This window comes from Lynx canadensis, chromosome A2 (assembly GCF_007474595.2).
Source record: "Lynx canadensis isolate LIC74 chromosome A2, mLynCan4.pri.v2, whole genome shotgun sequence".
NCBI lineage: Eukaryota > Metazoa > Chordata > Mammalia > Carnivora > Felidae > Lynx > Lynx canadensis.
The window spans coordinates 10470481-10485522 of NC_044304.2; the positions used below are offsets into that span (position 1 = coordinate 10470481).

The 15042-nt window shown below is 43.2% G+C and overlaps 2 protein-coding genes across 2 annotated transcripts; both read right to left on the reverse strand.

Annotated features, from left to right (window-relative positions):
* Positions 1-990, reverse strand: LOC115527750 (olfactory receptor-like protein OLF4). The gene has a single exon (XM_030335545.1). The coding sequence runs from the start codon at positions 988-990 to the stop codon at positions 1-3; it is 990 nt and encodes a 329-aa protein (XP_030191405.1).
* An 8900-nt stretch (positions 991-9890) lies between these two features.
* LOC115527756 (olfactory receptor 7A17-like) lies at positions 9891-10760 on the reverse strand. Its single transcript, XM_030335554.1, has 2 exons — positions 10409-10760; positions 9891-10123 (listed from the first exon to the last, which is right to left on the reverse strand). The coding sequence occupies exons 1-2, from the start codon at positions 10758-10760 to the stop codon at positions 9891-9893; spliced, it is 585 nt and encodes a 194-aa protein (XP_030191414.1).
* Between the last annotated feature and the right edge of the window lie 4282 nt (positions 10761-15042).

Below are 15042 nucleotides of genomic sequence, written 5' to 3' on the forward strand. Positions count from 1 at the left end.
CTAAGACTTTGAGGCTTGCAATCCTGGGAAATTCTTCAACCGCAGGACAATTGGACCTTTTCTAACTGCCATCGCAGAGAATCTCTTCAGAGCCCCCTTTATATCTTTGTTCCTCAGGCTGTAGATGAAGGGGTTCAGCATGGGCGTGACCACCGTGTACATCACCGAGGCTGAGGCACTTGAGTGGGAGCCCTGGGTAGCAGCAGAGCTGAGGTACACTCCGAGGCCCGTACAATAAAATAAGGAGACAACCGAGAGGTGAGATGCACAGGTGGAAAATGCTTTATACTTGCCCTGAGCTGATGAGATCCCACGTATGGAGGAAAGTATCTTGGAGTAAGAGTAAAGGATCCCAATGAAAGGACCGCCACCCACTAGGATAGCTGCAAAATACATCACCAAGTTGTTAAGAAAGGTGTCAGAACAGGCAAGTTGGATCATCTGATTGAGTTCACAGGAAAAATGGGGGATTTCCAAGCCTGTCCAGAAGGACAGCCGCAACACCATTGAAGTTTGCAACAAGGAATGCAGGACACTCGTGATCCAGGACACCAGGACCAGCAGTGCACAGAGCCGGGGGCTCATGATGACCGTGTATTGCAGGGGGTGACAGATGGCCACAAACCTGTCATAGGCCATAATGGCCAGGAGGCAGATGTCCAATCCTGAAAAGATTATGAAAAAGTTCACCTGTGTGATGCAGCCTGCATAGGTTATGACTTTGCTCTGGGTCTGGAAGTTCCAGAGCATCTTCGGGACGGTGGTGGAGGTGAAGCAGATGTCTACAAAGGACAGGTTGGCCAGGAAGAAGTACATGGGCGTGTGGAGGCGGGAGTCAGAGCTGACGGCCAGGAGGATGAGCAGGTTGCCAAACACAGTGATCAGGTACATGGAGAGGAAAAGCCCAAATACGAGGGGCTGCAGTTCTGGACCCTCTGAAAATCCCAGAAGCAGAAATTCTGATGTCCGTGTATCATTTCCTGGTTCCATGAGGTTGCACTGACCACGATGAAAGACGATGGGAGACATCATTAATTTTCACCTGAACAGTATCACTCACATTGTTGCAATGGCACGATTTATATTTTGCTGTCAAGAAGTTGTAGTGAGGGCCAAACGTATTCCAGGCATTGTCGAGGCAATGAGTCCGGGAAAATCAAAAGCCAGTATAATCCAGTGATGGAGAATGAACAGAAGGAAATCAAAATATCAATAGGACATCAGAGGGTGTCGAGTGCTGTGAAGAGAAGAAGAGTAGGTGTAAAGGAGAGTGTGGATACAAGTGTTATTTTGTAATTGGTGTTCAGTCAAGAACAGTGAACAAGGCGACATCTGAACTGAGACCTCAGGTAAGGAAGGCAGGAGCCACGAGCATCTCTGGGGAAGTGTGTGCTGGCTGAGGGAATGGCCTCTGCTAAGGCCCCGAGGATGATCCTACTTTGAGCTATTTGGGTCCCAAACAGGAAGGGGAGTGAACAGGAGGGAAATCAGAGATGGTGTGAGGCAATTTGAAGGAAACGGGCGCTGCTGGTTAACCCTCAAGAAAACAGAGTCACTCACCCACACTATGTACTGCTTGTATTTTAGACTCTACTTGCAAAGTCTCCTGTAAATTGACATCGAGCCCTCCTGAGTACTGTGTGTTGATTGAGTTCTGGATTCTGTATTCACCTTGGAACATACAAGACCGTGTGCCCCTGTTCTGAGGATGAATCCCACTCCAAAAACCATGCACACACACACACACACACACACCCCAAATGATTGTTTCTCTGGCTGTGTTCTTACCATGACTTCTCACCCCCAGCCCCCGTGATTAAGTTTGGAGGGAGTATAACTCAAGCTGCCCAGATCCATAATCATTCCCCTAAACAATGTAAAATGTTACCTGAATTCCAATGAACAAGCTTCCCGTGAAGAAATAACATTGACAAGTCAGACTGGCATGTTCATTTTCTTTCCTGTATTTAAAATTTTTAACGTTTATTGATTATTGAGACAGAGAGAGACAGAGCGTGAGTGGGGGAGGGGAGGAGAGAGAGGGAGACACAGAATCCGCAGCAGGCTCCAGGCTCCGAGATGTCAGCACAGAGTCCGACGCGAGGCTGGAACTCACAGACCGCGAGATCATGACCTGAGCCGAAGTCAGACGCACACCCATCAGCCTTTTATAATACAGAAAATCCCACGCAGGCTCCACGCTCGGCATGGAGACTGATGCATGGTTTGATCTCACGAACCATGAGATCATGACCTGAGTCGAAACAAGAGTCAGATGCTCAAAGGACTGAGCCCCCCAGGCACCACTGTATTCCAATTTAGTTGGTGAAGGTTGTTTCCTAAAGGCTGGCACAGGTGGCTATCCATCTGAAAGAAAAGAAAGTTTCCCTAGTATGCACATTTTAACAATTCAGAGGATTAGAGATCTTGAAGTAGATGGAAACAGTACATTTTCAGTGAACGTGCATAAAAACGCGGATATAAGCCACAGGTGAGCAAAATCATTGTATATAGGCAGGAAAGTCAGAAGTAAGAAGATAGATATATTTAGCTATTAAAATTTAAATCATTTTGTGGACATAATATCCAACCCAAGGCCATAAACGGTAATCTGTGAACTTCATGTGAAATGCTGCTAGCTGCGGAATAGGCATAGTCTTTATGGACACATAATAACAATAGACATGTAACAATGAACCTGGTGATCAAATATGTACATATTGGCTCAAATTCAGTAACTGTTGAAGAAAACAAGATCTCTCGAGCTGACTGGGTTGAAATTTTTAAACAGGTAGAAAAAAGAGATTCTCTAATTTTTCTGGGAGGAATGTGAACCACTTCGATGTTGAGAAAACAACCTGAAGACAGCTACAAATATGAAAACACAGATATGCTTTAACTCAGAGATTCTCAGTCTCGGCACCCTTGACGTTCTGATCCAGACTGGCCTCTGTGGTGTGTGTGTGTCCTGGGCTTTGAACGTGTTTAGAGCATCCCTGGCCCTTCCTGAGCCCACCCCCCCCCCACCATGTGACACCCAAATAAGTCGTGTCCCCCTGAGCGACAGTGTTTCCTCCAGTGGAGAACCAGATTTTTCACATAACAATCTCAAAATATTTTTGCAGAATTGTTATAATAGCAATGCATAGAGAAAAGCTAGGAAAAGCTTTCGAAGTGTGAGTAGCACAGCTGTATCATGAAATATTATGCAGACATTGAAATAAAGAATCAGCATTTCCCTAGTCGGTTGGAGACAAGTCCATGAGGTAGTTTTGAGGAAGAAGGAAGAGTGGACGCACATAGAAGAAAAGACTACCCTAAAACCTAAAGAGCGTTTATGTTGTCCACAGGCCACTATTCATTCATCCGTCTGGTTATGAATGTGTATGTGCGCCTAAGATAGGAAGAGAAGCTTTATGAGAACTTCAAGAATAAAGACTTCCAGGAGGAGTGAAATTAGGGCAAGTTTCAAAACAACTGTGGGAAACAAAATTATGTGAGACTCTAAAAGCGACTTAACAAAAGGCATAAAATGATTTAGTGGTATCGAGGTGGGCCACTGATTTCAGATCACACTTCCAAACACGTGGAAAGAAAAGAATGCGATAGAATCACCTTTATCACTGGGGAAGGAGCCGTATCTAAATGATAAATATTTTCTTATAATGATACATGGATTCAAATATGCTTATGGAAGGTAAAGGTGATCTTCAGTCAAATGTAAAGAAGCCGTGGTAGTCAGAGATAACGCAACTTCCAGAAATAGACCTTTTCACAAAGGGCCAAAAGGAACTGTGGGGAATAACAGAGATGGGAAGGCACGTGGAAATGTGTACAGATAGTGATTTCTGAGCAATGTACAAAATACCTCGTATACTCCTTTTTGTTTATAGCAAGAATTTGCAAGTGAAGAGTATTAATGACAGCTCAGTGTAGGATAATGAAGGAAGGCAAATAAATAAATAAATAAATAAATAAAAAACAAGAGAGACACAGTATAACCGAGTGACAGATTTGACCCCATATTACTAATGAACACAGTCCTATATGTCTATGTCACAGTGCGTATATGTCTGTATGTACACAATAGAACTCAATGGTAAACGGCAAAGTGGGGAAAATAACACCGAACACCCCATCCACTTCCTTTTTAGAAAGAATGCAATCAGAAATGGAAGTAGCACCTCCCCGACTCCACTGTACACATGCAAAGACCCGTTAGAGACGATGCGTAAATGAGGCAACCAAGGAATAACTAACCCACAAATATAGTCAACTTCGTAGATAAGGAAATCACTGCAAAGCAAAGCTAGGTAACCATAGTTTTTACTTATCACATCATGGCGGTCATACGAATACCCAGAGCAAGAGTACGCTGTGAAAATATATGTCTCATGAATTAATGTTGCAAGGTCGTATATGCAAGCAGTAAATTGGTCTAGATATGTCTCATCAATATGGAAACGTAGCCCAGTATGCCCCATTTGTTTAATGTTTTGTTATTTATTTTGAGACAGGGTGTGTGACTGGGGGAGAGGCAGAGAGGGAGAGAGACACAGGATCCAAAGCAGGTTCCAGTCTCTGAGCTGTCAGCCAGAGTCCGATGCAGGGTGGACCTCACAAACCATAAGATCATGACCTGACCCGAAATCAAGAGTTTGCAGCTTAACCCACTGAGCCACCCAGGCACCCCCCAGAATTCCTCATTTAAGACAAAAAGGAAATGTCCTGACTTCACTGTGCATCCCTCCATCCCTAATTTTCCTACTCCCTTCAACTGCAAAACTCATTGGACGTGTTCTACTTTTACTGGAAGTATTTCCTGCCTCCCCTCCCATCACTTCACTGGCAACAATCACCCATGTGTGGCTGAGTTCAATGTGCAATCCTTTCTGTAACATCATCCACGAGGTCATTAAGTAATCAGGCAAGCAAATGACCATAGAGATCTCCAGGTTCTGGGCTAGGCTGGTGGCTGTGTGGTGACCTTAGGTAAATGCACCTGGCTTTGATTCTCCCTACTCTTTTCCTGAAGATCCTGCTGGGTCTCAGACTCACCTGGATGGGAGCTCTGAGGGAGAGGTCTCCTTGTGGCTGTCTGAATTCCCTCCAGATGGTTATTGGTGGTGACTAAACTCTGTCCCCACACAAGATGACAGGAAGGAGGCTAGCATGAGTCTCCCAGCCAAGCTTCAGACTCCAGAGGCAACAACAGGGTCCCATCAGCCCAAGGTTGCACAGGCAGAGGGACGGCACACAGGAGATATTTATAGTTTCCTCTGTCTGTTCATGAGGCACGTTCCCCTCCTGCCTCTCCAACCTACAGCACATGATTTCCCTGGAGGACACTGGTCTGGAGACAAAGGAAAGATTTTTGGAGATTCCATATTCCCAATAGACTGTGACCCCAGTGTTAATCACTCCTTGCTCTTGAACTCTGCTCCTCCCAGAGGGCAGACATCCCTGCATCTCATCCCAACCCTGATTTCAGCTTTTCCCCCAAGTCTAGAACTGAACATTCTTTGTGGATTAGATGCCTTGGATGTGCAAACACTTGGCTTGTGGTGGAGACACAGCTCTGCTATCTATGGAACATTCCTGTTTCCTTTTCAACGAGTTCCTTTGATATGAACCCCAAGCACTACATAGCTCACCTTCATGACACATTTTCCAAACATTTAGGAATTCCATAATATGTCACAAGTTAACGGCTACCATGTAGCCCCTCTGTGTGAAACATTTGTCAGTTATATAAAATATGTTTAGATCATATTTTGCACTATGATATGAGCTTGGAATAGAAAAGTAAACAGATTTTTCCCTGTAGCTTCCAGAAGGAACCAAGCCTTGCAAACATCTTCATTTCAGACCCATGAGAACGACTTCAGGCTTTTGAGCCCCAGAATTGTAAGAGCATACATGTGTTTTAAAACACTAATGTAGTCATTGTACATTAGCATTAGGACGTGAACACGAACATTTGTCCAATAAAATTTTGTTAAGAACCTGAGACTAAGCTTCTCCTTTCATTCACTATAGCGCCCCCTGGGTAAAGGCATTTTGTGTTGTAATCCCATCTTTAAGTAGAAGAATTTTAAAATCAATTTGGAGATATTCGTCCTCTTTAGCTGGTAGAGAATTTCTCAGGGCATAAATACAAACGTGCTCCAGATTTTATTGTCTTTGACGCATTAGCATAAGAAAAGTAATTCATCATTTGAATGTATGTCTATTGTTTATACTAAATTGTTGTGTCTACATGTCTACATTCTATCAATTGCATATTAACTCAAACATTTATTCTTTTTATATCAACACTTCAAATTTCACTCATTTCCTTTCAACATAAAATAAGAGGTCATAAATGAGTCTGTGTTCATTTTTTAAATTTTTGTTTCAGAGTAAGAGCATGTGTGAGTGGAGGAGGGGCAGAGGGAGAGATAGAGAGAGAGAGAGAGAATCCTAAGCAAGTTCCATGCTCAGTGTGGCGGGGAACCCAATTCCACGACCCCAGGGGAAATCAAGAGTCAGACATTCAGCCAACTGAGCCACTCAGGTGCCCCATTGACTCTGCTTAAAATGAATAAACAAGCACACACAACAGCAGAATCCGATCCATAAATACAGAGAATAAACTCGTGGTTGTCAGAGGGGGGTGGGGAGGATGGGTGAAGGGCAGTGGGAGGTACAGGCTTCCAGTTGTGGAATAAATGAGTCACGGACATCAAAGGCACAGTGGACAGAATATAGTCAATGATATTGCAATGGCCTGGTAGGCTGACAGCCAGCAGCTGCCTTTGTGCTGAGCACCGCATAATGTACGGAGAAGTTGAATCTTTACATCGTACACACGAAACTCGTGTCACATTGTGTGCCAAGTACACTCATATAATAATATTTTTAAAAATGATTCTGTGTTGGGGTACCCATGTGTAGGTGTGTTTATTTGAAATAAAAATGTATACAGAAAAACACACATATATGCATACATACAACTTTACAGCTGAGCATTTTCTTCGGACTCAACGAAAGATGTCCGCACACGTCATTTATTTCTTGCAACATCCATTTGAAGTTACGTTTACGGTCCCAAGTTACTTTCGGAAATAAAGAAGCTGAGGCCCAGGGAGATTACATTTTAACAATTGGATTAAGAAATCATCAAGGTTGTGCATTTTCTTGAAGAACATCAAATAGGAATGTGCAGTAGGTACTTTAGTTTTTGTATGGCTCCCTTAATTCATCAAATCATACGTTCCGAATAGATGCAGTTTATAGCACATGATTATACCCCCACTAAATTAGTTAGAAGGGAAAAAAATCTAGCAGCGTACGGATCAGTGTAAAATCTAGAGCGGAGGTAGCTGATTCATACTGAGTCGTGACAGGAGCTTTTTCTTCTCAGTAGGAAGAAAGCAAAGTGTCATGTATGAATACAGGAACAGTAGATGTAAATTAAAATCATTCACTTTTGATATTCTTTTTTTCCCTGTAAAACAGAAGATAAAAATACATTCAGAAATTGAGCTAACTAATCATATACTTGTTCAGAAGAGAAGTGCCCCATGGTCACACATGACATCATGGATGAGCCTTAGGAACAATGTAGAGTCGGGGCGCCTGAGTGGCTCAGTCGGTTGAGCGTCCAATTTCGGCTCAGGTCATGATCTCACAGCTTGTGGGTTCAAGCCCTGTGTCAGGCTCGGTGCTGCCAGCTCGGAGCCTGGAGCCTGCTTCAGATTCTGTGTCTCCCTCTCTCTCTCTGCCCCTAACCCACTCGCATCCTGTCTCTGCCTCTCTCAAAACAGATAAACTTTAAGAAAAAATTAAAAAAAAAGAAACAGTGTAGAGTCTCACAGCTCACTATAGACTCACGAGGAGACAGGCACAGCTCAGAACAATCCCCAACATACAATATCATTTGGTAATAAAAGCGTTACATTAAATCATTTTCTTTTAAATGGCTTGTTATGCAGCAATGGCTAACTGATTCAATGATCACGGTGAACAGAAGTAAGGACAATTATCATAATCTGCTGCTGACTGTTCTTGGTATTATTCTTGTATTTGAAGCCTGCATTCATGGTACCTCTGTGATTTCAGTTTAGTTCAGACAATTGCATAGAAAACCTCTCACTGAGAAGCACCTTAGTGGCTCAGTCGGTCGAGTCTCCAACTCTTGATTTTGGCTCAGGTTGTGATCTCACAGTCATGAGATCAAGCCCCGTTCAACTTGGAGCCTGCTTAACATTCTATCTCTATCTCCCTCTCTGTCTCTTCCCCTCTCTCCTTCTCACTCCCCCTCTCCCTTTCTCTCTCTCTCTAAAAAACAAACAAACAACAACAAAAACAACAACAAAACAACTACCTCTCGTTGAGGTTCATTTCCCCATAGCCAGGAAAGTTTGAAAATGTATGCATTATTGTGTTGGAAAACTGGTGTCCCTGATTCACATGACCAGACAGGAATGCAAGCTCCCTCTTATGTCATCCCTTGAAAATAGAAGATGAATAGAATCCTGAGCCTGAGAAACATGTATAATAGAGGATAACGACCATTCGACACCCCTTCCACGGTTATGACAAAATTTAGAAGGAAGGGGGATATATTTCTTTTACAACAATGAAAGGAGTCATACCAAAGGCAGCGTAAAGATTTCAGGAAGAAACAAGGAGAGAATTCAATAAAAGTAGAAAAATGTCAATCAGTCCTTCCCCCATTTGGATAAGCCCCCTTACACATGGCCACCAATCCTCCATACTCCAATGAATAGACGTACAGCATGAAGAATAAATATTTTAAAGAGCACAATGTGAGATTTAAAACTTCGCTTCGTTGGGATGGGCGCTAGATGGTGTATGTAAGTGATGAATCACGGAATTCACTCCTGAAACTAATATTGCATGGTATATTAACTAACTAAAATTTAAATTGAAAAAAAATAAAATAAAATTTTGCTTCATCATATTAAAGGGCATCTGGAGTCTAAGATCATATTCTAAAGTCAATCTATCTATTACAGATATTGTTCCATAAAGACTTCTCTTGGAGACGCGTATTTGGTGAATGCTTGAGTAAGGAAGTGACTGTCGTACACATCGTGGACAACAAGGTACTAAGAGACCAGGATCCTAATGAGGAGAATAAAACCCGTCTATACGACACATTAATATATTAAGTGTCCACTATTAAGAAGAGCAGTGAAGATACTGATATACAAAGGAACTTCAGACATATAAGCGAAAAAACGTAGCCTCAGATATTGTTCTACTTTAAAATCATATACATTTGTCATAAAGTGTGGTTGTTTCCATAGGTGGCATATCAATCATGACACTTCTTTTTGTTTGTTTGTTTCAAGTTTTTATTTAAATTCTAGTTAGTGAACATGTAGTGTAGTGTTGGTATCAGGAGTAGAATTTAGTGATTCATCACTTACATACAACACCCAGTGCTCACCCCAACAAGTGCCCTCCCTAATGCCCATTGCCCATTGAGCCCATCACCCACCCAATTCTGCCCACCAATCCTAAGACATACAGAGAGCTAACCAGTGGTAATCGTGGCATTAAAAAAACACATATGAAAGAAAAATGATTTGGTGTGACGCAATTGTTTGAGAAAGATTATTTTTTAAAAACATCTATGTTGCCTCAAGGTAAATGAACATTTCCAAATAATTCAGATCCATGGTTGGAAATAAAATTCAGAAAGTGGGAAATACAAGGGAAAAATCTGTAGGATATCAGAGAGAGCAGAGCTTCATAGAGTGACTTACATACATGGCATATGGAAGTTGAGGACAAGGAAATAAACGGGAAGAGGAATACTACATCTACAGTCTGAATAAAGACCACAGTCTCTGACCCAGAGGCTTTGACCCCTGCAATCATAGGCATTTCTTCAATCTTATGACGATTGGCCATGTAAGGGTCTCCTTCCCAAAGAATGCTTTCAGAGCCCTTTTCATGTCTTTGTTCCTCAAGCTGTAGATGAAGGGGTTCAGCATGGGCGTGACCACCGTGTACATCACCGAGGCTGTGGCACTTGACCGTGAGCTCTGGGTAGCAGCAGAGCTAAGGTACACACCGAGCATCGTACAATAAAATAAGGAGACAACCGATAGATGAGATGCACAGGTGGAAAATGCTTTACACTTTCCCTGAGCTGATGAGATCCCACGTATGGAGGAAACTATCTTTGAGTAAGAGTAAAGGATCCCAATGAAGGGACCACCAGCCAACAAGACAGCTGCAAGATACATCACCACGTTATTAAGAAAGGTATCAGAACAGGCCAGTTGGAGCATCTGATTAAGTTCACAAAAAAAGTGGGGGATATGCAAGTGTGTACAGAAGGACAGCCGCAACATCATTAAACTTTGTAACAGGGAATTCAGGACACACATGACCCAGGACACGAGAACCAGCAGCCCACAGAGCCGGGGGTTCATGATGATCGTGTAGTGCAGGGGGTGACAGATGGCCACAAACCGGTCATAGGCCATCACACTCAGGAGGAAGACGTCCATCACAGCAAAGAGTATGAAAAAATAAATCTGTGTGATACAGCCTGCATAGGTTATGACTTTGCTCTGAGTCCGGATGTTCACCAGCATCTTCGGGATGGTGGTGGAGGTGAAGCAGATGTCTACAAAGGACAGGTTGGCCAGGAAGAAGTACATGGGCGTGTGGAGGTTGGGGTCTGTGCTGATGGCCAAGATGATGAGCAGGTTCCCAAACACAGTGATCAGGTACATGGAGAGGAAAAGCCCAAATATGAGGGGCTGCATTCCTGGTTCCTCTGAAAATCCCAGAAGAAGAAACTTTGAAAATTGTGTTTCATTGCTTGTTTCCATGTGGTGCAGGTGACCTCTGAGAAAGAGGGAAATAAAAAAACACAAATTTGTATTACTCACAAAATTGAAATGCGACTGTTTTTTTTTTTTATTTTGCAGTCCAGAAATTCCTTTTAATATGTCGTGTACGGATATGGTCCCCTTTAGGGAATCATCGCTGCCACATCTGATATATTTTTATTGTCAATCAGCTTCTTTCCTAAGAAATCATTTTTTTATACTTTTCCTGATAAATGCTTCAAGTATTCAGGAATATAAATTGAGTGCTGACCAGCTTTCAGGCACTATCTAGGCAATGAGTATAGAGTGCTGAAGAACAAAAATCCCTACGGCGATGGAGAAAAAATATGTAAGCAAAGAAGACAATTATATAACTATCTTTTTGACACAATTATCTTTTGATTATCTCACCTTTTTGATGGTGAGGTGTGCTGAGAGGAAATAGAAAACAGGGATAAAGCAGAGAGCAAATAGGGCATTCTATTTTAATGGCATTTAGGCAAATTCTGTACACAGGTGGCATTGGAGCACAGACGTCATGTAAGACAGAGACATAGACACAGGATTCTGGGGGAAGTGTGTGCCTGGCAGAGGGAATGGCCAGTGCAAAGACCCTGAGGAAGGTACTTGTTTCAAATGTTCAAGCGAAAAAGCAAAGCCAGTGCTGCAAGGGGAATGATCTTGAGGGACACTGATGACAGACTCTGTCACACATGTGAGGAGGGATGTGGCCTCTCTGCGACAACTGTGACCTCCAGGCACAGGGCCGTCCTTGTCCACACTGCCTCTCCCTCGGTATTCATCGTGCTGCAAAGCCATCCCATGAATTGGCACAGATCCCCGTCTTGGTGCCTGCTCTTGACTGAGTTCTGGCCCGTGTATGGTGTCACCTTGGGATTGAGGAGTCCTGGCCCCTGTTGTGAGGACTGCTCACCCTCTACAAGTCACACACACACAGGACACCATGGTCTTCTGGGTTGTGAATTTCCCTGTCCTCACAGCCCCCACATTCCTGGTTATGCTGGGAATGGATACAACCCAAGGAGACCCGATCAGCCATCTTTCCCCTGCAAAGTGTAGAAATGGTTCCCAGAAATGCTAATTCTTAAGCCTCCCATGGACCAATCACCATGGAGCTCCATACTGGAATGTTAATTTTCCGCTGTGATTTACACCAATGTAACAAAGTCTGCTCAATAAATGAAAGAGACAGAGAGTGAGATACAGAGGGAATGAAATCAGTGAGGGAGAGCAAGGATCTCACAAGCTGGGGTGGTCCCTGAGAGACTGTGAGGAAGAAATATCTCCCTTGCTTCCCCCCCCCCCCCGCCCGGTTACATCCTCTGATGCCCAGCAAAAATAATAAGAGAATGAAACAAACTTGTTTAAAAGACAGATAGTGATATATTCATGGTGTACTTGTACAAAACTATATAGATAAAAATATAAATAGATATAAATGTTAACATATCCATTTATATTATACATCAAGAAAAACGAGCAAAGGGATAAACCAGTACAATCAAAGTTGGGCATTTTTATATCAAGCCTAGAAGACATTTTCCTGTACCTCCTGCATCATTATATGACTGATTCATTTCTATGTGTTTGATAGGGGATGAGGTTAGCTCCTTTCTCCCTCTTCTTATGTGGCACCTTTTCATTGATATTCCTGGGGTTTGAGTAAAGATCTTTCTTTCTCAAACCCAATGGACACCCTCTCATTCTGGATCTCATCCAACATGCAAAGGACTCCCCAGACCATGCTCTGTAAATCCTGCCCACATCGTGACAGTCTCAATGCTCCACTGTAACATCCAGAAGAGCAGGGACTTTATCCTCTCTGTTCATTTCTGTTTTTCACCAACTTAGTTGAATATATGTTTTCTATAAAAAGATATAAGACTATGAGAAGTTATAGAATGGAAAGAATGAAAGGATCTGGCAACCAGGTTAAAATAGTAGCTTGAAAACAACTGTCATAAGCAAAGTTGTATGAAAAGTAAAAGCAAACTGGAACAGGTAAAAATAGCAATCATTAGTAATACCGACACGGAATAATAACTAAATTGTGAAAGACCATGAAAGAATATGACATATAATGTCTCTAGAATGTTCTGGCCCATGGCAGATGCTCAGTTATTATTTGTTGAATGAATCAGGAATTAGGTCTCAGTGTATAAGGACATTTCCTATATGGCAAGGTCGTATTTCAGTTTCATTGGAAAAAGATGAATTGCTAAATAACAGCTAGAATAAATGGATATCTATCTGGAAAAACATTAAATTGGTCCCCTCCCTCAGATACATTACCGACACCAGAAGGATAATGACTTCAGTGGAAATGTAACCATACAATATACGGAACATCAAGAAAACTGCATATAACATTTACAGGTGGGAAAAACCACTAAAATAAAGCAAGAAACTCAGCAGTAAGAAGATAGGAATATTTAAATCAAGTTAAACATTTTTATGGTCAAAGAGTTTTTCCAAAGTCGACTGAGAAGCAATGATCTGAGGAAATCTTTTGAAATGCTAAAAAAAAAGCAGGGGAGGGGGAATAGCATATGGCCATATAATAATCAGAAAGGTCATCAAATATATGACATTTGCTGAAACTGAGGGATAGATTAAGAAACAACAGGAAATGTCTTCTTCACCCAGGGACCTGGGGAAAAAACTTAGAGCAGTGTTACATTGTGTGTGGTTGGAACTTTTCTTTAATGTTTATTTTTGAGAGAGAGAGAGAGACAGAGTGCAAGTGGGGAGGGGCAGAGAGAGAGGGAGACACAGAATCCGAAGCAGGTTCCAGGCTCTGAGCTGTCAGCATAGAGCCTGGTGCGGGGCTCGAACTCATGGACTGTCAAATCATGACCTGAGCCAAAGTCGCACGCTTAACCGACTGAGCCTCCCAGGCACCCCTGTGGTTGGACTCTTAAGCGGGTAGTCTTGGGGTTACACTGAATTTGCTGGTGGAAAAGTGGGTGTTACAGGTTGAAGGCAGGACCTGAAAGCAGCTGTATTACAAATATTCATATTTTTAATGCAGGATTTCTACGTCTCTGCCTATGGACATCCTGACCAGAGCCTGCCCAGTGCTGAGGTCTGTGTATCTTAGGATGTTTAGAGCATCCCTTTCATGATAAAGAATATGAAGGACTCTCAAAAGTGTTAGTAGCAGCCATTCTGCGAAACTGGCACAGTCACTGAATGAATACATTCATTACTTACGCAAGCAAATAAACACAGTGATCACTTGCTATGGACTAAGCTGAATTGGCCCCCAGGTGATGATGGATTAATGTTCTCGGACAACCCTGTCATCCACAGTGCACGGGGCTGTTGGACTCACCTGGCTGGGTGTCTGACAGGAAGGTCTCCGCGTGAAACGGAATTCCTCCCAGGACAGCAGGTAACAGGGACGAAGGCTCTGTCCTCAGCGGAGACAGCAGGGGGGACTGAAGCGTCAGTCCCCAGCCAGAATTAGGACTCAGAACAAACAGACAAAACCCACTCGCCTTCCTGTCCAAGGTCGCACAGGCTGACAGGAGACCAAGAGGGTATTATACCACTCCCTGTATACTGCTCATTAGGCACATTATCCCTACATTGTTAATCCAACCTCTAAGCATATAGATCCCCATGGAAAGCTGCTCGGACATAAAGGATTTCTTCCCTGTGAATCTCAGTCCCCAAAGACAGGTTAGAGATCAGAGTGAATCCAGTTCTTTCTTTTTTTCCCTGTTTCCCTGAACTTGGCCTCTTCCTGTTATGTAAATCTAGCACGTTATCTCAGCTCACATTTTACACTTTTTCTCCAGCTCTTAAGAAGGAAGAACACACCGGATTAGGTTCCTCTTTAAACTAAAAAACTCCAAAACCTTGACTTGTCTAAGGGACCGGAGGCGACGGCCAGAAGGAGGAGGCGGAGGAGGCGAGAGGAGAAGGGGAGGAGAAGGAGAGGGGAAGAAAGGAGAGAGGGAAGAGAGAGGAGGAGGAGAGGAGGCGGAGGGAGAGGCGGGGAGGAGGGGAGGGGGGGACGGAGAAGAGACGACGGAGCGGAGAAGAAGCACGAAGGCAGAAGAGGGGAGGAGGGCGGAGGAGGCCCGAAGAGAAGGAAGGAGGAGGAGGGGGAGAGGTTCGAGCGAAGAGCTGGAGAGCGAGGGTAGGAAGGGAGGAG

Coding starts and splice junctions, on each gene's coding strand:
- LOC115527750 (XM_030335545.1), bottom strand. CDS start 990: ATGGAACCAGGAAATGATACACGGACATCAGAATTTCTGCTTCTGGGA.
- LOC115527756 (XM_030335554.1), bottom strand. CDS start 10,760: ATGTACCTGATCACTGTGTTTGGGAACCTGCTCATCATCTTGGCCATC. Junction 10,124..10,408: donor GGTTCTCGTGTCCTGGGTCA/TGTGTGTCCTGA, acceptor CATCTCATCTAT/CGGTTGTCTCCTTATTTTAT.